At 43.8% G+C, this 24,882-nt stretch overlaps 1 protein-coding gene across 5 annotated transcripts; it reads left to right on the top strand.

The window, feature by feature from the left end:
• The first annotated feature begins 140 nt into the window (after positions 1-140).
• Positions 141-23,577, top strand: ptpra (protein tyrosine phosphatase receptor type A). 5 transcript variants are annotated; one of them, XM_079747428.1, is made up of 22 exons: positions 141-520; positions 8,403-8,449; positions 8,722-8,803; positions 9,295-9,756; positions 9,873-9,887; positions 11,908-12,007; positions 12,310-12,383; positions 12,888-13,024; positions 13,680-13,770; positions 14,180-14,256; positions 14,368-14,404; positions 14,499-14,596; positions 14,864-14,983; positions 15,312-15,614; positions 17,211-17,360; positions 17,471-17,564; positions 17,804-17,880; positions 18,143-18,277; positions 19,043-19,168; positions 21,425-21,576; positions 22,258-22,393; positions 22,850-23,577. In XM_079747428.1, the coding sequence occupies exons 2-22, from the start codon at positions 8,429-8,431 to the stop codon at positions 22,922-22,924; spliced, it is 2,562 nt and encodes an 853-aa protein (XP_079603554.1). In that variant the 5' UTR covers positions 141-520; positions 8,403-8,428; the 3' UTR covers positions 22,925-23,577. The 5 variants fall into 5 exon arrangements, with proteins under 5 accessions (XP_079603554.1, XP_079603555.1, XP_079603556.1 ...); XM_079747429.1 differs by having other exon boundaries at positions 11,911-12,007; XM_079747430.1 differs by lacking the exon at positions 9,873-9,887.
• Positions 23,578-24,882: the final 1,305 nt, after the last annotated feature.

Raw genomic sequence — 24,882 nt, forward strand, 5'->3', positions numbered from 1 at the left:
AACAGTGGCACATTGACTAGACTTATCTGGCGCTCTCGCCAATGGCCAGTAGACGTCGCACCATACTACGGATCAAAACCTTGGAGCTGGGGCCTGGCCAGGGAATGTGCTGCTTGCTTCCCATTCTTCCAATGCAGACATACAACATGGCGGACTAGAATGATCGTCTGACGCGCCCGGATACTGAGGATAAACGCTGTTGTTCCATTTTTTTCCTCGTATAATACGGAAGACGAAGAAACTACCATCTGTTGTACGCCTTTGGGATCGAGTTGGGAATTTCAGGGGGCCGCCCTAGCATGTTAAAACAAACAGAATAGTGGCTCCTCGGATTGGAAGTACGAGCACCAGATCATTCCTATATCACAGGTCGTCCCCCCCCTACCCACCCCGCTCACACACTCTGATCCTGGGGTGTGGAGACTGGGGGCCGGGGTTGAAAACGTGGAAATACAAAATAGACTATTTCAACGCATCACCTCATCTCCAACATTTCCCCTTGGCCTGTACTGAAGTTGGGGTGAGTTTGTTTTTGTTGCGCACGCTTTTCACACATTACGTTACATGGGGACTACGGCATGTTTGGTTCTGGGGAAACATCGGATCCCAGTACTTTGTCCCTATAGCTCTATGTAGAACTGACTGTGTTTCCAGTGCAGCCAGTTCTAGGGGAGACCTGGAAACCAAGTCAAGTTTTCATACCGTGTTACTTCTGCGGGCCGAATCCAGCGGCATTAATCTGAGAGCATGATTGTGCCCATTAGACGGTCTTCTGTCCCACTACGGTACGATACAATCTCGTTTCCGTTTACAAAGTGCTTCTTTTTACGGTTTAATGAGGTTATAGGATGGGTCGGATCTCCCGAGAGCCAGTCAACTTTGTGAATGGTTAATCACGGGGGAACTCTACCCTGATTGGAACAACATGAACATTGTAGAAGTGGCTGGGAGGCAGGGAGGGACATTTTGGCGAAGGGGATTCTCCAGTACAGGGGGATATATGAGATATATATTAGAACATAACATATTCAACATAAGTCGGGAATATCTCAACTGAGCATCCTGCGTTTTTTCCAACTATATCCCATTATACATCCCCTTTTCCGTTGAACGAATGAAAGTCTTGTGGTTTCGGTCACCCCTGGAAATGCACTTTTCTCAGCCGATGCTTTGTTGTTACATGTTTTGAGAGGGTGTGGAGCGACCCGGGGTGGGTGGAGTAACTGGGGGCTTCATGAGAACCAGGCCAGGAATACGGGATCGCTAATATCTTCCGACCAAATCCAAGCAGGTTAAGAGTTTTCTTAATTGTGATCCTTGAAGCAAAGTAGCCCATATCTACTCTCCTATACAAAGACACTTCTTATCCACAACCTGCCTTTATACTACCAAAATGCCACTGAGAATGTAACCACGCACACTATCTCTTGAGTGTTGAGACTCTTCTTGCTGTCAGAGAACCTGGCACAGTAGTTGTGTATACTAGCCTGGCTTATTTGGTCGTTTGCTTTACTTGGTACACCGATTTTTTGATAGTGATGTTCTTTGCTGAAGGGCAGAAGATATAAATGGCTGATGATTCTTCACCTGATTCAAACTAAAGGGGAGCTGGATCAATTGCAGCAGTTTGATGTCATGATGTCATTCCAGAACCAGGATGCAGCGTGTCACCTCAGGGATCAACTGCTGCTTCAATCTTAGCCTATCGTTAGCCTCAAGCGGTTGGCAAGTAGGCCTACTTACCGCATCCCTGTCTCGATCTGGGATTTATTTTCCGTGAGGTCCTCATGTTAGGAGTCAAGATCCTCCACGTGCAAAGCTCACCCTTGTTACGTGGGGGTGTTTAGTCATCCTGTCAAAGCCTGCCAGCAGGCCTACCTTCGGTGGTCAGGTCTGCACACGTTACCTCCCCTCAAAAGTTGTATGTCCTCCACCCATATTAATGTTTGCTGGGAATCGCTGAGCAAAATGCAAATCGACTTAGTTAAGCAGATTGACTCCAAAACATTGCTATTGCAATATCAGTCAAAAAGGCAGCAGGCCTAATCGTCTTATCTTACTCAGAACGATGTATTCCAACCTATTTTGGGATCTAGGAACTATTTATGGATGGCCGTTCTGAAGTTGATTTGATGTTCTTGTGTTGTGCATTTAGCAATTGACTTACCTTTTCAAATAAAAAGAGCTTCTAATGCCTTTCTGGAAAACGTTGCAACATTGGAGTCTAAAATAACTCCTACTGGGGGATATTTCACAATTTTAAGGCCACTGACAATATATTCAGTTGGCCCTTGGAGAGGCAGTATATCTAATTTTCCGTTTCTACCTATAGATATACATATTTTAGAACAAATAAACACTGATTCAATGTCTATTAGGGTGAACATGGTAATATTATGAGGTTATGCAGAATTGCCTAAAGGTGTTGGCCTATTTATGTCCTTAGTTACAGTGGTGAATTCCCCAGGATGGTAAGCAAATTCTTAGCTATATTTCACTTTCTTTTAGCACTGGTGGACTTTAAACCAATCAGATACTGTACGGCAATGTTTTATCTTTAGCTTATAAATATTTCATTGTTATATGCTTATTTGTGGGTCAATGGTTATGCGGTATGAGGTGGACCTCAGTTTTAAATAAAAGGAGGAAACTGCATATGGAAAAATACAGTTGCAAGGCGTGAGCCATTTATAATGGACCGTTCCCTGTGAAGGTAGGCAGCTTTGAGTAAAAGAGGAATGTACATTTAGAGTTTGTAAACATTACCAATGACTGACCAGGATGCAAACTAATTCGTTTTTAAGATTAATTCACAACATTTGCTATAATGCCTGACCACCCTAAATTGGGAGTGTAATATTAATCAACCAGCTTTAATAGCCTATAATACACATTAATAATCATCTGAGATAAGGCTGTGCTATTTGTTTCTGGGAATATGTAAAGGAAAGATAATTGCAGACCTTTTATGATGACATCACCTTAAATCAAAGACAGGAGAAAAAAACTGCATGATGTCTAGTTAAGGTGAATGGAATCTGTTGAATATTATATTTGAAAGGCTTTATCGTTCTCAAAAAAGAGTTGAGGGCAATCACATATTTAAAAGCTCAGTTTTCATCTCAATTGGAAGAACCAAGCATCATTAACCAAACATAGTGTGGCGCTACAGTCAAAAATAGTTTCTCCTCTTATGTTTAATGTGCTAGTGACATTTGCCAGTTCAAATTGACATTTTTATTAGGGAGCCATACGTGGTGCTGCAAGGGAAAACGTACTATGCGGGAAAATATGGGAAAGCAAAGCATACAATGCTGTCGCATTGGTGGCCTTGCATCCTTGAGGGGTGATGGAGGGTGGAGAGAGAGGCTGGTGTGGAGAGGCCACTACAAGCGGCTCCACATCCTCTCTCCATCTGATGTGGCCCCAGCCCTGGTAGTCCTCTGGGTTACTCAGTGGGACACACACACACACACACACACACACACACACACACACACACACACACACACACACACACACACACACACAGAGTCTCTCTGCTAAGAGTGGGCAGAGTTCAACACCTCTCTGATTGAACCCTACCACCACCAGTCTGGTGAACGGACAGTGTGGTCGGCCGTGCCCGTGCGATTAGCCACAATGCTAATTCCCAGCATGTGCTGCACGTCTTTTCATCAACCCAACAGCCCATAAATGAAAACCAGCAGGAAGACAAACCGCACCAGCAGAGTGTAGCGGGCCGTTAGAAAGGGAAGTCCAGAGGCTTGTGGCTGCACCGTGTGGCGTTGGGGACATATAATCTGCGGTCTGTGTCAGAGCATAGAGCCCTGGCGGCTCTGGGTTTACGCCTACACCAGCCTCGCGATGAAGCGAAGCATTCACTGTAATGCTGTCTCCCCTGGACCGACGGGCCCCTCCCCACAGAGACATAGGAACTGTATTAATGTGCCACGGATAAGGACAGACTCCCATTATCCACCGCTGCAAGGTGCGCTCAAGAAAACCCCCCCAACACACATCCTTGCTCAATCACCAATATTATACCATTTCTGGTCGGTTTGAGGCCATGCTGGTTCTGCTCTGTGCTCATCCTAGTAGGTGTCAGGGGGCACTAGCGTAGTGCAACCAAACAGGGGAACTGCGGTGATTATGAAGTTAAACCCTGTGGTGTGTGCTTGCATCAAATTTGTCTGTGGTTTCAAAATGAGCCAGGTCTGTGTGTGTGTTTTGGGCCATGGCATCATATAAATAACATTCATTTCACAAGAGAATCCTTTGTTATGTTTAAGAATGAAACGGCAAGAGTCAGATCTACGGATGCAACAGTGATTACAGTCTGAAGTTTAACAAACGCTTTAAGAATTGAGAGAAATGCATGGTGAATATTTGATTGTCAAAGTAAATGGTTTAAATGACTTTGCAATATTTGAGTTATGGAATCACTATCGAATCACATAATTCTTCTTCTTATTATTATTTTTATTATTATTGTTGTTACTATTACTGTCTTCTATGGTTTAATTACAGCTTTGCTCTGTTTTGTAATACATATAGGTCTATATTGTAAACTACTTTTGTATTTGTTTCTGTGCCTGTATTGGATCCTACTTGTTTAATTAAGGTAATCTGCATTCATGATGAAAGGCAACGCTGCGTTTGCGGCATCACAACGTATAATAAGGGTTATCCATTGTAATATGACCCCAGACTCTTCCCTGGATCCAGCTGAATCCCTGGAGGCTATGAAAGATTGTCAATGGGTGGCCATTTCTAGAGGGAGTGTGGTTTTGTTTAGATATTTGTTTATAGACCCTAAGGTTCAGGTATGGCGTTAGAAATTATAATTATTAGGCCTAGGTAGGCCTCAGAGATTTTAAAGTCTGGCAACATTGTAAGAATTATAGAAGGAGTGAGAATTTGGGAAGTGCTGTGATTATAAATATGGGTGACTGCAAAAGCACTAAGTTGTTTCTTCTCTCGTCACATGCATTTCTGGCCTTCCTTGGGAGTGTTTCTCCTATTCATGGGGGTTTCGCTGGATTTCCAACTACACAGTTCCTTACTACCACATTTAATGTTTACATGGTAGAATTGTACTATAGCTACTCAATGCATTTGTTTCGTAGACGTTATATAACTTTGTTGGTGTTGGAATTTCCAATTGCTAGGGCCAAATATGTTGCATAATGGACAAGCTTAAGAAAAGGTTACAAGTTAATGTGTACTTATGAACTATCAACATGTACAGTGTTTTAGAATTATCTGTTTAAAATGTAAGCTTTTTTTTACCCCCTTTTAACCACTTTTTTATTTGGAGTTTGTTGTTATTTTGTTTGTAATCATGGTTTTGCCTCTAATAATTCAGCAGTTAATAAGTCAGTTAATTGTTTCGCCATTACACACATGCCATAGAATTCCTGAAGCTGCCTGGCTGCTCTAAAGGGCCCGCCTTGGTGATTCACTGTGGATCACTGTGATTCACTGTGGATCACTGTGTCTTCACATGGGTGCACAGCACAACTCCCCCTGCAGGGCAGTCGGGCTCAACCTTTTTTTTTAGTTATAGTGCTTCAAGAGGCTAATGAAAATTGGAGCTAACATGCAACAAGTTTCCTCCAAAGGGGATAGGATAATGTTGATGCCAGTGAGGAGGTTTATTCAGCTCCGTGATAAAACAGAAGGGAAGAGTATGCTACATGGAAATATGTATTTCATAGTACGACTATAATTGTGCATTATGATTTGAAACCAGTGGTGCAGGTTGTGAGATAAAATCAATGAGGCACATGAAAGGAACGTTACTTTGTTCTCTTCTAAAAGGTAGGTCTTTACAGATCTCAACAAAAGATGCTGAAATATGAGTCGGGGTTTACAAAAGGCATGTTTAGTATAAAAGTAACTTCTAATGGAGCCTTATAAGGTTTTCATTGAGATGTATAAATAACATTTCATGAATGGCTATCATGAAGCTGTGAATATTTAATTTGATTTAAAAATTGGTTATTCTATCACGATAACAGTATGCTTTATATAGATTTAAATATAATGACAAACTTGGACCATGCAGCCATGCTTGAATGACCATTGTTGATTGTTAGATGGTAGCATGATGGAGAGTTTGGAGGAAAATGCTACCAAGTGAATGCCTTGATTTATTTGAAGCACACTTAAGAGGGCAGAAGTCAACCCACTTGCCTTTTGAGTAGTAAATTAATAATAACCGCTTCCCCATATATCGCAAAAACATGGTCGGAGACCATAGGAGGGGGTTTCAGCACCACTTTATTTAGTGGGGTTCTCTAGCGTCTTTGGCACTAAAAGCTTCAAACCTTCCTATTACCGAGGTGAAGGTCTGTCTGTCTGTCTCTGTCTCTGTCTCTGTCTCTGTCTCTCTCTCTCTCTCTCTCTCTCTCTCTCTCTCTCTCTCTCTCTCTCTCTCTCTCTCTCTCTCTCTCTCTCTCTCTCTCTCTCTCTCTCTCTCTCTCTCTCTCTCTCTCTCTCTCTCTCTTATTTATATATATATATATATGACACTGACAATTATTCACATTCCATTCAGGAAAAAAAGATCATTAATAAAAGCTTTACAATGATTAGATGCTGTTGACATGCAAGCTACACTGACTATGGCGCTATATTTAACCCAGGCAGAAGGCAGGTGCCCCATGCATCCCTTTCATTCAGTCGCTACCTGTGGCCTCCGAGCTCCGTTCCAGCTGAGTCACTGCCTCTAATAGGGTGGGGGGTCGATGAGCGAGGGATGTGCCGCTAATGACGGATCCCTGTCGTGCTGTCCGACTCCATATCGGTTTACTCAGCGTGAAGAAAGCTGTTTGGTCACCCAATGTATTATGTTGCCCAATTTTTGAACTCGTATTGTGTTTTTTGTCCATAGTCGTTAATCTTATGGAGGCAATCTGGATTGAATCAAGATAATACGCAATCAAGCCAGTGATTTTTTTTTTTATTTGGTCTCGTTTATACATGTAACAGAATGTGTGCAGTGTGCCAAGATGGATTGTTTCAGCCCAGTTACGTTCGTGGTTAATTAGTTTGCAATGTGGACTTAAACAGGTATGTTCTGTTATGCAAGGTCACACAGGCTAGTTTAGAAGCCACACTTTATTTAGCCTATTGCAGATCATTACCGACGCCCTACTTGAAGTCAAATAGGATCCAAATTAAGAGGGAAGAGCAGTTTGATGACAGTAAATATTCAGCTCAAAAGATGCCGTGATTGTGAATGCTGTAGGTTTGGTTGGAGCCAAGGAGGACAAGCGTTTTGTTTAGTGGGCGGATAACGCACGACTGCATTACTCAGCATTCATTCGCTGTTTTAGGCTCCAATCAGGGCCAGATAGAAACGGTATTGTGCAGCTTGAATGTAAGTGCTGGAATGGACAGGCTCTGGTGAAAACTCTGCTTGTCCACAGATTTTTAGTTTGCCTAGACAGAGGAACTGGCAACGCTATTGACTTTAGCGCCCAATTTGTGCAGGGCCCTGATGTAGTAATCCCTGATTGTGTGTGTGTGTGTGTGTGTGTGTGTGTGTGCGCCCCCCAAATATCTCCTTTTCCTTAGGGCCAGACATGCAGGATTATTGCTGGGTCAAGAGCGTCGGATTAGCCCCAGAGATTATCACAGCTCACTCAGTGAGACAACTTTTAGGGCTTCTGTGAATGGAGCAGAAAACGGTCAGTCTGGCAGATATAGACTGCCCAACTCCATCCCCTCCTTCTGGTGGCTGTTCACAGTGGGCCTAGTCACTTCTGCATGAATAGGCAGCACTCAGCAGAGGAACCATCCAAGTACTGTGGTCGGAGGGGGACTGATTCTGTTAGGCCTCGGTGGTGATTTAGGGAAGGCTGGCCACGGTGTTATTACGATCAGCAATCTGTTGCAGAAGTTACACATAGGCCTCTGCCTTTTTGACACCGAATCTATGCTTTGGGCTGTATTGAACTACTCATAGCTGTATTGACCGAGCAGGATACCCTTCATTGTGCACTAGCAGAGCTCATTATAGATAATAGATTATGTACTGCTTTAGTCCATACTCTATCTACATACTATTTCTACTGTATGTGTGTGGATGCAGTAAAGCTTTCCGGTATTCTGTACTGCTTTCAGATATTTGTGTGTGTTTGGGAGTAAATAAAGATCTGCCGCCCTTTGTCAGAGACATTGCCGTGTCTATTAGCGTTATGGTGTTATTTCTCGGATCAATTATTTTTGTGGGTAAGGATGGATGAATACACATGTTCTAATATTGAGGGGGATGTATCCCTTTAATCCCCGTTGAAATGTAAGCCTATGCTCCTGTCATGATGTGCATGATAAAGTCTGCATTGTTGTCGTTCCATATGCTGTATATTCATTGTCCTTTCCTCCTGACTCAGGACCATGCTGTGCGAATGAGTAATTGATGCCAACTCCGCTCCTCAAGGTAAGGGGATCTCTTTGTGAACACACCCATTAGTGTGTGAGTACTCCGTTTTGGTTTCAAAACAAGATATAGACACATCTCTTGACATGATGAGCATGTTGGATTCTGCTCCGGGGTCAGAGGGGCCAGTGGCTCCTCCTGTCCCAACAGTGGGTTAGTTTAGTCTTCAGGTCACAAGGCTCTGGTTAAGAAGTCATTGTGATGGGATGTTCTCTTTGACTCATGGTCCCGTTTGTGTGTGTGTGTGTGTGTGTGTGTGTGTGTGTGTGTAGGGCAGAATGGGTGTGTGTCCCCTGCTCCTTCTGCTCAGCCTGGCCCTAGCGGCCTCAGCGCAGTCCCCCACCCTCACCACAGGTACCTCAGAATGACTCACCCTTTTCCATGTCCTGTACTTTTACGCTTGAGCGGTGTTCTATGAATTAAAGTGATGGAGCAGAAGCTATCAACTTACAATAACCATAGCATAACAGAATATGTCTTACCCTCAAATAGTAAATCATTATATAAATCTCAAAGTTTGAAAAAATCTCTGTTTGTGTTGTTTGCACTTCCTCAAAGTTTAAAACACCGTAGCTTCGTTCAGCGGCACCGTTGCCGTAACACTAGTGTACCATAATCGCTCGGCCGCTTAGCTATGTAGCCAGGAGGGAAAACACACTCCACCCAATCAAATCGTCTCAACGGAATACAAGGAAATCCAGACTGAATCCACATTAGATTGACGTGGATTGAACACAAATTTCTGATGCTCGATGGAACTGATGCTTATCTGATTCTCATTATCGCGACTCTGTAGTCGCCGTAGCAGCAGCCCTCCCACCCCCATCCTTCCCTCCTCTCTCCAGGTCTTGTGGGTGTCATCACTGCCCCGCCCTCTGCGCCCCCCGTGGCCCCCTTACTCAACTCCACAGCTCCGCCCACCCCTGCCCTGACAGACCCGCCCACTGTCCTCCCCCCCATCGTTGCCCCGGAGACGACGCCTACGACGACAGCGTTGGCCGAGGATGACGGGGGTCAGGCCGCGCCCACAGCGGAGCCCCAACCGGCCCCTCCCCTGCCAGTACCTCAGGCCCCCGCAGACGGCCCCAGCGGACCTCCAGCCACCTGGCCCCCCCCCCCGCCCCCGCTCGCGCCCAACGGCACGGAGCCGGAAGAAGACGGAGGACGGGACAACGGGACCGCAGCGACGGGGACGCCGGACGTCACTCCTCGGCAGACGTTCTCGGACAATGTCATCGACGACCCCATGGCAACGGAGACGGCCACGGCGCCGAGTGGGGAGGAGGAATTCCGCGTGGTACCGCCAGGTGAGTTTGTCTGTGTGACTGAGTCAGCCGCTTGTTATCCACAACCTGACCGTGGGGGATGCTGTAGTTGCTTTTAGATGCACCATAAGTAAACACCATCTTGTGTCCTTCTACAGATGGCCAGGATCCAGGTGAGACAGCCTCAATGTTTTTGGTGTCTGGGCATGATTCAGTGGGTCATGGTTTTTGAGTGGTGGTGTCTTAATAACTTGAATAGGCATGCTTGCCCTTTTCTCCTTTTTTCCCACAATACTGGAGGCTTGAAGAGGGAAGACGGTAATGGAAAACTAGTTATCTGATGGCATACCTTCAAGAAAATGTACTGATTGATTGAAATCATGTACATGATGATCATGCTGATACATAATCCAAACAGTGATCCATATTGCCGCGATGTGTTTTTGGGACCCAAAAAGCATGGCTTCATGGTTTTCTGGAAAAATCCCCCTGCACTAAGCAGTATCACTATTTGCTTAAGCGTGGCTTCACTTGAAACCATCTTTTACGCCCCATTTAATACACCGCCGACCCCCAATGTTTCCTGCTATGTGATTTTAAAGAGGATTTGATGAATGAAAGGGGTCTGGTGACATACAGGCCTTAATCCACTTTGCCAGTTGGAAAGGGTGGCAGATGTAACTGCGGGGCCATATTTTGGTTGTATAACTTGAATATGTGTATTTTGATTATCAATTTTTTGTATTTTGTATTGTATTTCTTTGTTTTGCTTTACCGCCCCCCCCCCCCCCCCCCGATAATCTATATGTGGTCTCTATAGTCCAACCTGCGAGAACTTGTAGCTGGGATTTGCGCAATTGGTGGCATGTTGCACTCACATGATGTCCATACATAGGCTATTGTGATGATGCACTCCTAAATGTATTCATTGTCTGCAGGAAAGTGCCGGAATAACTATGGGAATGATGCATCAACATTCACAACATAGTGGAAGAGCTTCCAAAATTTGCGACAAAGTTAATGGTGGAACATGTGATCAAATGATTCCCTCTCTGGGCAACCAGTATGTTTCAAAACAGAAACATTATATACTTTTTATTCATCAATACATGTTTTGATAGCAGTAGTAACCTGACCATGTAAAAACAAATATCTGGCATTAATTACATACCCTATTACTGAATACTGAAGCGTTTTTCTTTTTAGCTTTAGTTTATTTTTTGTTGTTTAAAGTTATTCTCCAAACAAGTGCTGAAGATATTAGTCATTTCACAGATGAGTCAATCCACATAAATATTTAATGTTATTTATAATGTCATTTATTATTTAATAAATTGCTTATAGCTTCAGAAAAGGAAATATTTATTTCAAAACTTTATAAAACGTTGTTTTCCCTTGCTACAGAGCTACAGTTTGTTATATCAAAGCCGTATCATTGGGCGATGCTATTTTGAAGTGGCCATTTGTCATTATCTCAGACATTTTATGACCAAGTATTTTCACCGACAATGGCAATAACCCCAAACCTCAGCCCTACTTTGAATAACCCATCCCCTCACCGCAACCCAGTCCGGTCTACATCTGTGGAAGCTTACTAGGTAAAAGACAGACTTGAGCTGTATGTTGACCCTACAGCTCTCTAGTGATGTAACGGCACATTCTGAAGTGAAGGTTTACGCCGACTATGGATGAGCTCTCCACAGCTCTCACTCTCTCCAGCCAGGCCGAGACATCCTCCTCCGAAGGCCAATGAAATATTTACACCAGACCTTGGCTCTGCCTTATGCTTGAACACTTGACATGAAGGATGCATGGTTGGATGGGGCAAAAAAAGCTCAAACCTCAATCCCTCCCTCCATAGCCCAACGGGTTGCTGTGAGAATAAACAAGACTGCACTGTCGTTCTGTTTGGGGAATGCTGCTTCAACGTCAATAATTATAATGAATACATAAAAACACACATGTATAAGAATGCATTCCTGGTAGATGGATTTTGACCATATGTATTAGATCCTGCTAAAGGGTTAACATTTAGTGGCCATGTATATCTGCCTCTTCGTACAGAAGCGTACAGGTTAACTCCTATTGTGGAGCTGTCTCTTGCTGCTTAGTCTTGTTTTTCTCCCCCTCATCCCACTGTGCTGTACATGCAGAACAAACCCTTTGTGTCTTTTCTCTTGTCCGTCGCCCAAGAAGACAACCAGGCGGACGAGATGCCTATCATGGCCGTCATGGTGGCCGTGTCCTCCTTGCTGGTCATCATCTTCATCATCATCATCCTCTACATGCTCAGGTCAGACAACAACATGTTGGATGCGACTTGGTTTTAACAAAGTGGCCTGGGCTACATTGAGTGATTGTAACATTTCTGATCATGGGGAAAATAACATAAAAAGCAGGGAAGCCAAGGAACACTTGTTAGGTTTTTTTATGGAGCCAAGAAGCCTGTGGAGAGGCCCCAAGTTGCAGCTGTTACTATGGCAACAACCAACTGACATTCTGCAGTGATCTGGGGCGAATATATGTGTGTGTGTGTGTGTGTGTGTGTGTGTCAGATGTAGATGTGTGCTGAAACGCTTGTATCGTCATTGACAGGTTTAAGAAGTACAAGCAGGCAGGAAGTCATTCCAACTCCTTCAGACTGACCAATGGTAGATCAGATGATACGGGTAAGCCAATAAGTGTGGGTATCTGTCTTTCTGTGTGTGTACTCGGATGTGGTTGCGTGTGCTTTCAGTGATTGTTCTTTGTGTGTGTGTGTCTCGGCACATCGGACCGTGTAATCAGGCATTCGTTTCTGTTTATTTTGGGTCATATCAACGAGTTTGTGCTGTTGTACAGTCGGCCTGTTCCAACATGCCGCATTGAGTTGATTCAGATAAGACTGGATTGATCACGCTCCCGTTGCTAATATCTGTTTCACTGGCTGGCCGATGGCAGAGGCTTTTGTTCAATGGGATTACCTAACTCTTAGGTTAGCCCATTCCTATGGCAGTGTTGCACAACACTGACCTCTGGTGGCCTGTTTGAACAGTTGAATGTATACATGTGCTCTTAAATTCTCCCTCTCTCGCTCTAACTACTTTCTCCTTTTTCTGTCCCTTTTTGTTCCTTTGCTCCTCTCCTATCTTTCCTGATCTCCCCTCCTCTCCTATCTTTCTCTTTTCCTCCAGAGCTCCAGAGTGTGCCACTATTGGCCCGCTCGCCCAGTACAAACAGGAAGTACCCGCCCCTTCCTATCGATAAGCTGGAGGAAGAGATGAACCGGCGAATGGCTGACGACAACAAGCTCTTCAGGGAGGAATTTAATGTATGACTCACTCACACACCATATACATCAGTCCCAGACAAAATAGATGTCAAACCTGTATCCCCACAGTCTTGGAAGCAGACATATTAAGCAATGTGCTGGTAAATATCTCACATAATCCTTTGATGAGAAATGAGTTGTCATAGCTTTCCAACGCCCTACCACACCGCACCTAGGATGTTATTGTCTGGCTTCCCAGCCCTCTGCTGACAGACTGAGACTGTTAGAATGCAATCAGACAATAATGAAATGAGCCAACCGAAGATCAGCGTAGCTAGAGCACAAAATTATGGGATGCCATCAGTACCTGACTAAATCCCTCCAAGGGGGCCATTGAACTATCTACGTTTAGAAATAACAACCACTATTTTAAACCTTTTTACACACATTTTTTATAGAATGGAACCGCAAGTCTCGAAACATCACTTACCGAGATACCGATGAGATACCGCTAAGGGAGAGACTGGGCGGGAAGGTGGTTGTGTGTCTGATATCATACTGGGCTGCGTGATACAATCAACACAATCGTTTGGTCATCACAGCAGTACTAAACCAGGGTGAACTCCACAAGGAGCGTACAAGAAGCTTGGAATGATGTGTTGGGGAGTGAAATTTGAATTTGAAATGTCTCTGCTGTTTTGTTTTTCTCGTTCAGTCGCTACCAGTGTGCCCTATCCAGCCGTCGTGTGACGCTGCTTCCAAGGAAGAGAATAAGGAGAAGAACAGATACGTCAACATCCTGCCATGTGAGTGACCCCCCAGTACGACCACACAAAGCCAAATGCTTTTCCACCTAGTTTGGCAAATAAACTATGTACAATGCATATATACCCTGCAGAGATTCTTCTTAGATGTAACTGATTTATTAGCTCTAAAACTAAACTGCACTCCAATAATTTAATGGAAATAGATCCAGAAGCCCGACATAAACAATAATAAGCATCACACCATCGTCCTTGATGGTATTGTTTATTCTTGCCTGTCTTGCTTGGTATTCCTGACTTTCAAAATGTATATGTATTTGCTCTTTAATTTTACTTATCTTCCTTAATGTGTTCCTGCCATTTCAGATGACCATTCAATGGTCCACATTGTAAATCCTATTTGCTATTTTTTTTTACTTATTTTCCCTGATTTGTGTCCCTGCCATTTCAGATGACCATTCAAGGGTCCACCTCTCATCTTTGGAGGGAGTCCCCGATTCTGACTTTATCAACGCCTCTTTTGTAAACGTTAGTATGAAGATTCTTTTTTTTGTTGCTATTTTGTTTGTTTTGAGGTAGACCAGACCTTTCGTCTCTAATCTGTATTAATATATATTCTTTATTCTATTTGTTTTATAGGGTTACCAAGAGAAGAACAAGTTTATTGGAGCCCAAGGTACATTTTTTAAAATGAAATAAAAATAGGTCCATAGTTTTAATTCTGTAGGTTTAATTCTTGTTTCTGTGCATTTCTTTTTCTGTCCTCTCAGGGCCAAAGGAAGAAACGTTGAACGACTTCTGGAGAATGATCTGGGAGCAGAACACAGCCACCATCGTCATGGTTACAAATCTCAAGGAGAGGAAAGAGGTAGGCAATATGGGGAACGACACGATAGGTTTCAGGTACCTCTATGTTGCACGTTTTGTATGACATCATCCTGCCCATTAGTTTTATTGATGAATTTGGGAAATAGGCTTTTTAATTCTGTGTCTTCATTGTGCCAGAAGATGATCTTCTTATGTGTGTGTTTGGGTGTCACCTGATCAGCTGGTAGAGTGCCAGGTGATTGGTGCTGAGCTGAGGGGTCTCGGTGAGTGTGTATTCACAGCACTGCCTTTTTCTCTCTTTTCTCAGTGTAAATGCGCCCAGTACTGGCCGGACCAGGGCTGTTGGACCTACGGGAACATCCGCGTCTCTGTGGAAGACGTGATGGTCCTCGTGGATTACACCATCCGCAAGTTCTGCATCCAACAGGTACCGTTCTACTGGTTCTCAACAGGAAGGGCACATGTGTTTTTTTGTTATAACACAATGGCTACAGTTGTTCTACTATAGCATGAATATAAAAATAAATGTGAACAAAGTCACTCATTTAGTGGAATAAAAATAACACTAATGGACATTAATTACTATCATTACTTATTACTCTTTTGGACTTATTTTTGTTTTGTCGTCATTTTCTCCTTGTTCGATCATGTTTACCTTCAGTGTCTTCAACCAAACGCATGACCCCTGAACCCCGGCTCGAAAGGCTCTTCTCCTCTTGACATCTTTCTGTCTGTCTGTCTGTCCGTCCATCTAGGTGGGCGATCTGTCAGGCAAGAAGCCCCAGCGGCTGGTCACCCAGTTCCACTTCACCAGCTGGCCCGACTTCGGCGTGCCCTTCACGCCCATCGGCATGCTCAAGTTCCTGAAGAAGGTGAAGAACTGCAACCCGCAGTACGCCGGCGCCATCGTGGTGCACTGCAGCGCCGGCGTGGGCCGCACCGGCACCTTCATCGTGATCGACGCCATGCTGGACATGATGACCTCGGAGCGGAAGGTGGACGTGTTCGGCTTCGTCACGCGCATCCGAGCGCAGCGCTGTCAGATGGTGCAGACGGACGTGAGTTGGTTGGACCCCCCCTGACGCGCTGCTTCTGGGCGGAATGCACACACACACGGACAGACAGACGGACAGACGCATAGACGCGCTCAGTCAAACAGACAAACACACAGACACGCACACATACAGACACGAACACAGACAGACAGACGGCTGGATACACACACAAAAGCAGACTTGCATACTCACAGAGCATTGAAACGATGAGAGAGCCGGTATGTGTTCGCTACTTGCTTAGCTGCGTTGTGATCAGGGTTCATATCCGGTGGGTCCTGTCCTGCCCCTTCGATGTGATGCGATTTATATAGAATGTTAAGACATGCGAGCACGTTTCACCAAGGCATTTGTAGTCTGCGTTTTGCCCTCAAGGGGATCTGGGCGGCAGTTTGTACATTTCACATTTTCCGAGGACGAATTGGCGTATGTACTGTGTGTGAGGGCCGTCATCATTACTTTATTTTGGTTTCAAACGCGGCAAGTGTATATATAGCTTTAGGAGTTTAATTCCCACTGGAGGTTAAAAATAAGTATTTTGACAAATGCATCACTGCCTGGTCGTGACTTGGTGCTCACACACGCATAAACAGCTAAAACTGCAAACAAAGCCTATGTCATGAGCTTGATTGTGCTTTGTAATGAATTAAAGAAGCCAAAACAGGGTAGACAGCCAGGTCTCTGGGGTAAACACCAGATGGAGGAACTAGTGTTTCACAGTGGGGGTACGGCTTTAAAGGTGACACGCAGACCTACGCAACAACAGGGAAGGCCAGCACAAACGCACATGACCAGCTGAATCACTGTTCATTTGAGCTATTTACAAGAATGACAATGCATTCTCGAAAAAATCCTGCCTCACCCTGTTCTTCCTCAAATTCAATACTTTTTTGTTGCAACTATTAAACATTCATTTAAAAGAGTCATTTAATGCAAAAATGATCAACACAAGTGATTTAAAGTGTTAGACCTGAAATTGCAACTGTCATATAAATATCAGCAAGTGCCTTTTTAAAAGTAGGTCTCGGTATTTATATATGGTTTAAGGGACTAATGCAGACCACAATGTTTGAACTTGGTCAAGTATTTAATTAGTCTGGCTGTGAAAGACCATGCCAGTTGAGTTGTTGCAGGAAGAGAACACTGGACAGGTGAGAGCGGAGTGCAGGCAAGAGTGTATTGTGTTGGACTACATAAAACCTAAAGCCTTGGAAATATTTGGGTGAAGGAGAGTTGAAATTGTAACGACAACCTGGACATTTCCTGCAACGATCTCTCTCGTGCTCTTATAGAGCGAAAATTGTCCTTGAGCGAGACTCTTATAGACACAATGGCAGACAGACCAAATTAAGGTAAAGAAAAGAGTTTTATATCTCTGTAGGGATCCTTTCAATTATGTTGTCAGACACATATAATATCAGGGCCTGTCTTTTTTTACTAGACTTGACAGGGCACTCTCGCTCAATACTGGACCAATTTCAAAAATAGCTGTCCCCCATAATAGCTGGTTGTTTTCTAGAAAGGTATTTCCCATTTGGTCGATCCTGAAGTTGGTGGAGCATCACGATTCCTCTTCTATCTCTCCTTTCTCTCCTTCCCTAGATGCAGTACGTGTTCATCTTCCAGGCCTTGCTGGAGCACTACCTGTACGGAGACACTGAGCTGGAAGTCTCCTCCCTGGAGTCCCACCTGGCCAAGCTCTACGCCCCGTCCCCAGGAGCCGGCTGTGGGGGCCTGGAGACCGAATTCAAGGTAGTTAGGGCCTGGGAGTCTTTGTGTGCATGTGGTATTTCCCGTCTTACTTTTATGTTGCAGGATGTTTATGTTCGACAATGTATCCTTTCTTTTTCTCTTCCTTGTAGAAGCTGACGTCTATAAAGATCCAGAACGATAAGATGAGAACGGGCAACCTGCCGGCCAACATGAAGAAGAACCGAGTCCTGCAGATTATCCCATGTAGGTCTACTCCTGTGTTTTTATGGATGTGCCTATGCATGCAACATCATTCTACTTGCAGGAAGGGACCATTATACATAAACTCAAGCTTAAAAGGGGTTAATGCATAACAGTCATTATGCTTTTTATTCTCCCAAAGACGAGGAAGGGGTTAGGGTTTCTAAACGGCTTTGCGACCATTGTCTATCCCAACCCTTTGTATCCGGTCTCCCACCAATGTGTCCCTCTGTCTGTTTCAGATGAGTTTAACAGAGTCATCATTCCAGTGAAACGGGGAGAAGAGAACACGGATTATGTGAACGCATCCTTCATTGATGTCAGTCTGAAAGAGCATACTTTTGTTTTTATGTTTGAACACAAATGCACCATACAGTATTTCATTTTCTGTTATCCCTATTTAACAAGTGATTTCATGTGTAATAATCAATAGATTATTACAATGCATTACAATACAAAATGAAAGCTAACATTCACATTCACTACTCATGTCTACTTATGACTTGCATGCATTCTCTCTCACCCATTGTCTCACCAACTGTTGTTTCCCGTTTCCCCTCCCCTCTCATCTGCCTCCTCAGGGCTACCGCCAGAAGGACTCGTACATCGCCAGCCAGGGCCCTCTCCAGCACACGTTGGAGGACTTCTGGAGGATGATCTGGGAGTGGAGAAGCTGCTCCATCGTCATGCTGACGGAGCTGGAGGAGAGGGGTCAGGTAGGATCAGAGACGTGGAGGGGGATTGCTGCTGGGAATAATATAACAATGCTCAGAACTTATTCAGGAGGTTAATGGATCCAAAATATTCCCATGTGAATTTGGATACAGCTCATTTATTATCAGGAAGGGTGCCTAACCTTAGGCTGCCTCCTTAGGTTGTGAGACTTTGGGGATGCAACCCGGTTCGTATGTACTGGGAGTAAAAGGTTAGGGATGGCAGACTTGTACACAAAAGGGGCCGAGCAGCTCCCCTTCTCCGGCAGTCTCCAGAGACGTGAATATGCATGCATGCGTGCGGTGGTGTTGGGTATCAGGCCAATAAGGGGCTAAAATAGACGGCTGTTAATGGAGAAGCTACTCAATAATACAACAGAAGCAGAGGTCCTGCTGAACGCAGGCGACCAGAGCCCAGCCATGACCTTCATCATGCCACTCCCTCACAGAACATCCAGGAGCACAGAAATAACTTTCATTCAATTCACATGTATTGTACCAGGAACCGAACGGCCACAATAGCCTCCCCGCAGCTTAGGTGATCTGTTGACCTTGAAATATTTTTTTTACTCACAATCCCCATCCATTTCCGACATTGTGCCATAGTTCAGAATAAGAAGGCAATTCCTATCTTACGTAGGCTTACTCATTCATGGAGCGCGTCTCTGCATGTGAACATGGCTACGGTGGAGCACACAATACGGTATGATTAACCTTGTGTACCTGCTCCTTTGCTCATCTGCTCTGTGTCGTGGGTATCCATTACAGGAGAAGTGTGCCCAGTACTGGCCCAGCGACGGGGCGGTGGCCTATGGGGACGTCTCCATCGAGATCAAGAGGGAGGATGAGAGCGAAAGCTACACAGTGAGAGAGCTCCTGGTCACCAACAACCGGGTAAGGGATCTCTGTATGTCTCTCTATCGCCATCACTCTGTCCCTCTCCCCTCCGCTCTGTCTTTTTCCTCTATCTGTCTTTATCTGTTTTCTCCAATTCCCTCTCAACCTCTTAATCCCTCTTTTTTTCTTGCTTTTTCCAATAGGGAAACATGCATGCATACGTACATACATACATGCGTGCGTACGTACGTGCGTACGTATGTACGTACATACAGTGGGGCAAAAAAGTATTTAGTCAGCCACCAATTGTGCAAGTTCTCCCACTTAAAAAGATGAGATAGGCCTGTAATTTTCATCATAGGTATACCTCAGCTATGAGAGACAAAATGAAAATAAATCTAGAAAATCACATTGTCTGATTTTTAAAGAATTTATTTGCAAATTATGGTGGAAAATAAGTATTTGGTCAATAACAAAAGGTCATCTCAATACTTTGTTACATGCCCTTTGTTGGCAATGACAGAGTTCAAACGTTTTCTGTAAGTCTTTACAAGGTTTTCACACACTTCTGCTGGTATTTTGGCCCATTCCTCCATGCATATCTCCTCTAGAGCAGTGATGTTTTTGGGCCTTCGCTGGGCAACACGGACTTTCAACTCCCTCCAAAGATTTTCTATGGGGTTGAGATCTGGAGACTGGCTAGGCCACTCCAGGACCTTGAAATGCTTCTTACGAAGCCACTCCTTCGTTGCCCGGGCGGTGTGTTTGGGGTCATTGTCATGCTGAAAGACCCAGCCATGTTTCATCTACAGTGCCCTTGCTGATGGAAGGAGATTTTCACTCAAAATCTCACGATACATGGCCCCATTCATTCTTTCCGTCACACGGATCAGACGTCCTGGTCCCTTGGCAGAAAAACAGCCCCAAAGCATGATGTTTCCACCCCCATGCTTCACTGTAGGTATGGTGTTCTTTGGATGCAACTCAGCATTCTTTCTCCTCCAAACACGACGAGTTGAGTTTTTACCAAAAAGTTCTATTTTGGTTTCATCTGACCATATGACATTCTCCCAATCCTGTTCTGGATCATCCAAATGCTCTCTAGCAAACTTCAAACGGGCCCGGACATGCACTGGCTTTAGCAGGGGGACACGTCTGGCACTGCAGGATTTGAGTCCTTGGCGGCGTAGTGTGTTAGTGATGGTAGCCTTTGTTGCTTTGGTCCCAGCTCTCTGGAGGTCATTCACTAGGTCCCCCCGTGTGGTTCTGGGATTTTTGTTCACCGTTCTTGTGATCATTTTGACCCCACAGGGTGAGATCTTGCGTGGAGCCCCAGATCAAGGGAGATTATCAGTGGTCTTGTATGTATTCCATTTCCTAATAATTGCTCCCACAGTTGATTTCTTCACACCAAGCTGCTTACCTATTGCAGATTCAGACTTCCCAGCCTGGTGCAGGTCTACAATTGTGTTTCTGGTGTCCTTTGACAGCTGTTTGGTCTTGGCCATAGTGGAGTTTGGACAGTGACTGTTTGAGGTTGTGGACAGGTGTCTTTTATACTGATAAGGAGTTCAAACAGGTGCCATTAATACAGGTAACAAGTGGAGGACAGAGGAGCCTCTTAAAGAAGAAGTTACAGGTCTGTGACAGCCAGAAATCTTGCTGGTTTGTAGGTGACCAAATACTTATTTTCCACCATAATTTGCAAATAAATTCTTAAAAAATCAGACAATGTGATTTTCTGGATTTTTTTTTTTCATTTTGTCTCTCATAGCTGAGGTTTACCTATGACGAAAATTACAGGCCTCTCTCGTCTTTTTAAGTGGGAGAACTTGCACAATTGGTGGCTGACTAAATACTTTTTTGCCCCACTGTACATGCATACGTAAATGCATACATGCATACATGCATACATACATACATACATGCATGCATGCATGCATGCATGCATACATACATACATACATACAAACATACATGCATGCATGCATGCATGCATGCATACATACATACATACATACATACATACATACATACATACATACATACATACATACATACATACATACATACATACATACATACATGCATGCATGCATGCATGCATGCATGCATACATACATACATTGTTAGATAGATACTAGATGGATAGATATTGAAAGCTAGATAGATAGAAATAGTAAACCGTCATGACCTATTCCTTAAACACATTGGAGATCCCCTCCCCTCCACTAGTGATCCCTTAATAACCCATAAACACAACGTGCCATCCTGGTGACCTGTACTCTCCCCCCGCTCCTCGGTTCCCCCCAGGAGAACAAGGCGCGGGCGGTGCGTCAGTTCCACTTCCACGGCTGGCCTGAGGTGGGCATCCCCGCCGACGGGAAAGGCATGATCAACATTATCGCCGCGGTGACGAAACAGCAGCAGCAGTCTGGGAACCACCCGATCACCGTCCACTGCAGGTCAGAGATACGCACAACCACTTTATGTTGCCTAGTGGACTCCTTTGTTGACTTCATTCAGTCACATTTTTTGATATTCACAAGGTTTTCCGTTCGTTGTGAGGTGAAGGAATTGAATTGTAATTTTGTCAACAATTAAATAATTCTTAAATAATCGACCATACATCCTATGAACATAAATATTGGATGAAGTAAATACACACGCTATACAGGAGAGTTAAGTGCAAACCCATAGACACAGTACATAGAAGCAGCCTCCCCTCCCCCACCTCTATTCTATGCATAGGCACTTGATGCAGAGAGCATCTGTTATTTATATCTGTCGTTCACGTGTATGTGTGCGTTGAACAGTTAATTGGGGAAAACACAATGTCTATTTATGTCACAGGAACTCACTGCTTGGTTAGATTGCTCTCCCCTTCCTTCTGACGGGCTGGCAGCTTAAAGAAAGCCTGCACACAGTTACTGTGTTTATGGGTGTCTGTGTATTTCTGGACATAACATCCTTATTATTTACTCTCAATCCTATATTCATCTATATGAAATTAATTACCCTTGAAAATGTTGATTGTATACTTTAAGCATCCTCACTTTAAAGCTGCCTTAGATGAAAACGACTCCTAAATTGTGTGTGTGTGTGTGTGTGTGTGTGCGTGTGCGTGTGCGTGCGTGCGTGCGCAGTGCGGGGGCAGGCCGGACCGGGACGTTCTGTGCGCTGAGTACGGTCCTGGAGAGGGTCAAGGCTGAGGGCATCTTGGACGTGTTCCAGACGGTCAAGAGCCTGAGACTGCAGAGGCCCCACATGGTGCAGACACTGGTGAGCATAACTCAACCCAATGAGCTCTAGGTTGGATTAGGGGGGTTTTCACCTGTTTTCAACAAACCCCTTTTTTAACCTAAAAACAGATACGTTTGGGTCTCACAAAATGTAGGTGAACGTTTTTGTGTAACTTTACATAAATGTGTAAAGTTGTTAAACGCTTTTCAAGAGGGCTAGCTTTGGTTTTAACAACACACTTCGGACATGCTCCTGTTGAACCCATTGTGCCAGTTTTTTCTAAAATGTTAACATGATATTTAAGTCTGTATTCATTAATTTCCCTGGAGGATTATCCGGTTTATACAAAACCAATTGAGTATTCTGTTGATTTTGCAAACAATATTGAATGCACAGACTTAAACAAAAATATGTTTATTATTTATTCATATTCCATTTTTGGTTTTAGAATGGAATCCCTTACAGTTCTCTCTCTCTGTCTCTCTCTCCCTTTAGGAGCAGTACGAGTTCTGCTACAAGGTGGTTCAAGAGTACATAGATGCCTTTTCCGACTATGCCAATTTCAAGTAGCGGACGGACGACCACACACAAACACACCGTTAAAACCAATATAAACTCACCGCGGTAAACACATCCACGTTCACGCGCAGTTTGACTCACCTGACAGACTTCTTGAGGTTCCTCCTTCCCAGAGGAAAAAGGGAACCACAGTCTCGGCACAGGAAAACAGAACCCAGAGCTTTCCTACAGGAAGACACGACAAACTGAAATGCTTTCATGAATATTTTGTAATATTTGTCTTGTCAATACAGCCCTTTTTGTCCCTTTAGCTTCCCGTCTCTCTTTAGAAAGTGTATATATACCGATCCTGAGGCTTCTTTTATTTTTGACCATTTTGAGGTTGGCTACGTTTTAGGGTGGCATTTGTAACATATTTTATTGGAATATATATATAAATAATATAACTATATATGAATACAAATCCAACGCTTTATTGGCTGGTGTTCACAGTTAAGGGAAGATTGTTAGGGTCTACGTAGCTGGGTTATTATACTTTTATTTTGTTTCTACATAGGAACTGATACTTGATTTGTCTTCTTATGGCCTGAATCAGTGGCTCTACCTGACTGCAGTGATTGGCAGAACACAGGTTGATTTATTTATAGAATTATCCTGGATAGATTTTCTGTTTTGGTTTCCCTACCCACCCAGCCCTTCATGTACACACAAAGACCACAACTGTTGAACACAGGAGTGTTAACCTGGTTAACACATCATCATCCATCCCCTCCCCCCTTCCAGTTTTGGAGTTGAAGTAACAAGAGTCTCTTGGTGGGCAACATCAATGTGGCGTCCATTTTGGTAACCCACAGAAGAAATGCACATGCGTCCAGATACGCAAAAAGAAAGTGAGCCCTAAGCTGCATCCTTCCCACAGTGCCAAAGCCCCTGATTCACCTGAGCTTTGAACGTGAGAGACCACCTCAACAAACTGTCCAGGAAAAACCAGACAAGACGAGACAAGACTTCTGGTGCATCGATGAGTAATGCACCACACTTTGGATCCATCCCCCACCCTTCGAGTAAATTTGTTAAAGCGTGAGACATGACAATCAAGTTAAATACCATGATAAACCATAGGAATCTTATCATCAAGATATACCAATTCTATAGGTCATGTGTTTGCTTACGGACATTCAGCAGTATTGATGGGGAGAACACAAAATTGAAAGTATTTCCTTTCTGTATGAATTAACTGCTTCCCCTTTGCTGTATACTGGCCTTGCATCACAATGCTGTTTTGTCACCTTTGTTTTTTGGTATAAGATTGTATTATTTCACCACGGTCACTGATGCCGAAGAATGTTTATTTTTTATTACGTAAAACTATAAAGCTGTTGCTTCGATTAATTTCCAAAGTGAAACTTTCTTTTCATGAATTGTATGAGTGCTCTGAAATGTTTGCAGTGGATTCTTATTTTCTACTTGGGTTTGCGACGCCATGTGTTTCCAATGAGGCCACCATTGAAGCCATTCCCTTTATGATTGTAATGAAAGATGAATGATGTCAGTTATCGACAGGGGTCAGTCCTATTTCAACTCTGCCAACTCAGGAAATGACTGCGCACAGGATTGTTTCAATTTACAAATTCAACACTGGTCCATTTCCACAGTTGGCTAGAGTTCAAAAGGTTCACTCCTTCCTGAAGATTACCGGAGCATAAATTGCCCACACTTATCCACGGTGTGTTCTTCAGATTCTTTTTTTGTTTGTTTTCACCTTTTTAAAAAAGACAATTTATAAATTAATATTTAATTTGCACGTCCCAATTTCAAACTCATTTTGACTACAATGATTAGATTCTCCTTAATGTGTGTAACGCACACAATTAATTTGTTGCTTAAAAGATTAAAAGGTTAAATATGCAATTCTGTCATCACTGGTCTGAAGACTCATATAATAATGTGCAATTTGCACCCTAAAAAAAAAACGGAATCCCTTGTATGAATAGAACCAAACCAGAAAT

The sequence above is a fragment of the Pollachius pollachius genome (assembly GCF_949987615.1).
Source record: "Pollachius pollachius genome assembly, chromosome: 12".
Lineage (NCBI taxonomy): Eukaryota > Metazoa > Chordata > Actinopteri > Gadiformes > Gadidae > Pollachius > Pollachius pollachius.

Bases quoted from the DNA above. Each gene is read 5' to 3' on its own strand.
- ptpra (XM_079747428.1), top strand. From the start codon at position 8,429: ATGCCAACTCCGCTCCTCAAG. The intron at 8,450-8,721 runs GTAAGGGGATCT...GTGTGTGTGTAG, and splicing joins TGCCAACTCCGCTCCTCAAG to GGCAGAATGGGTGTGTGTCC. The intron at 14,597-14,863 runs GTAGGCAATATG...CTCTTTTCTCAG, and splicing joins ATCTCAAGGAGAGGAAAGAG to TGTAAATGCGCCCAGTACTG.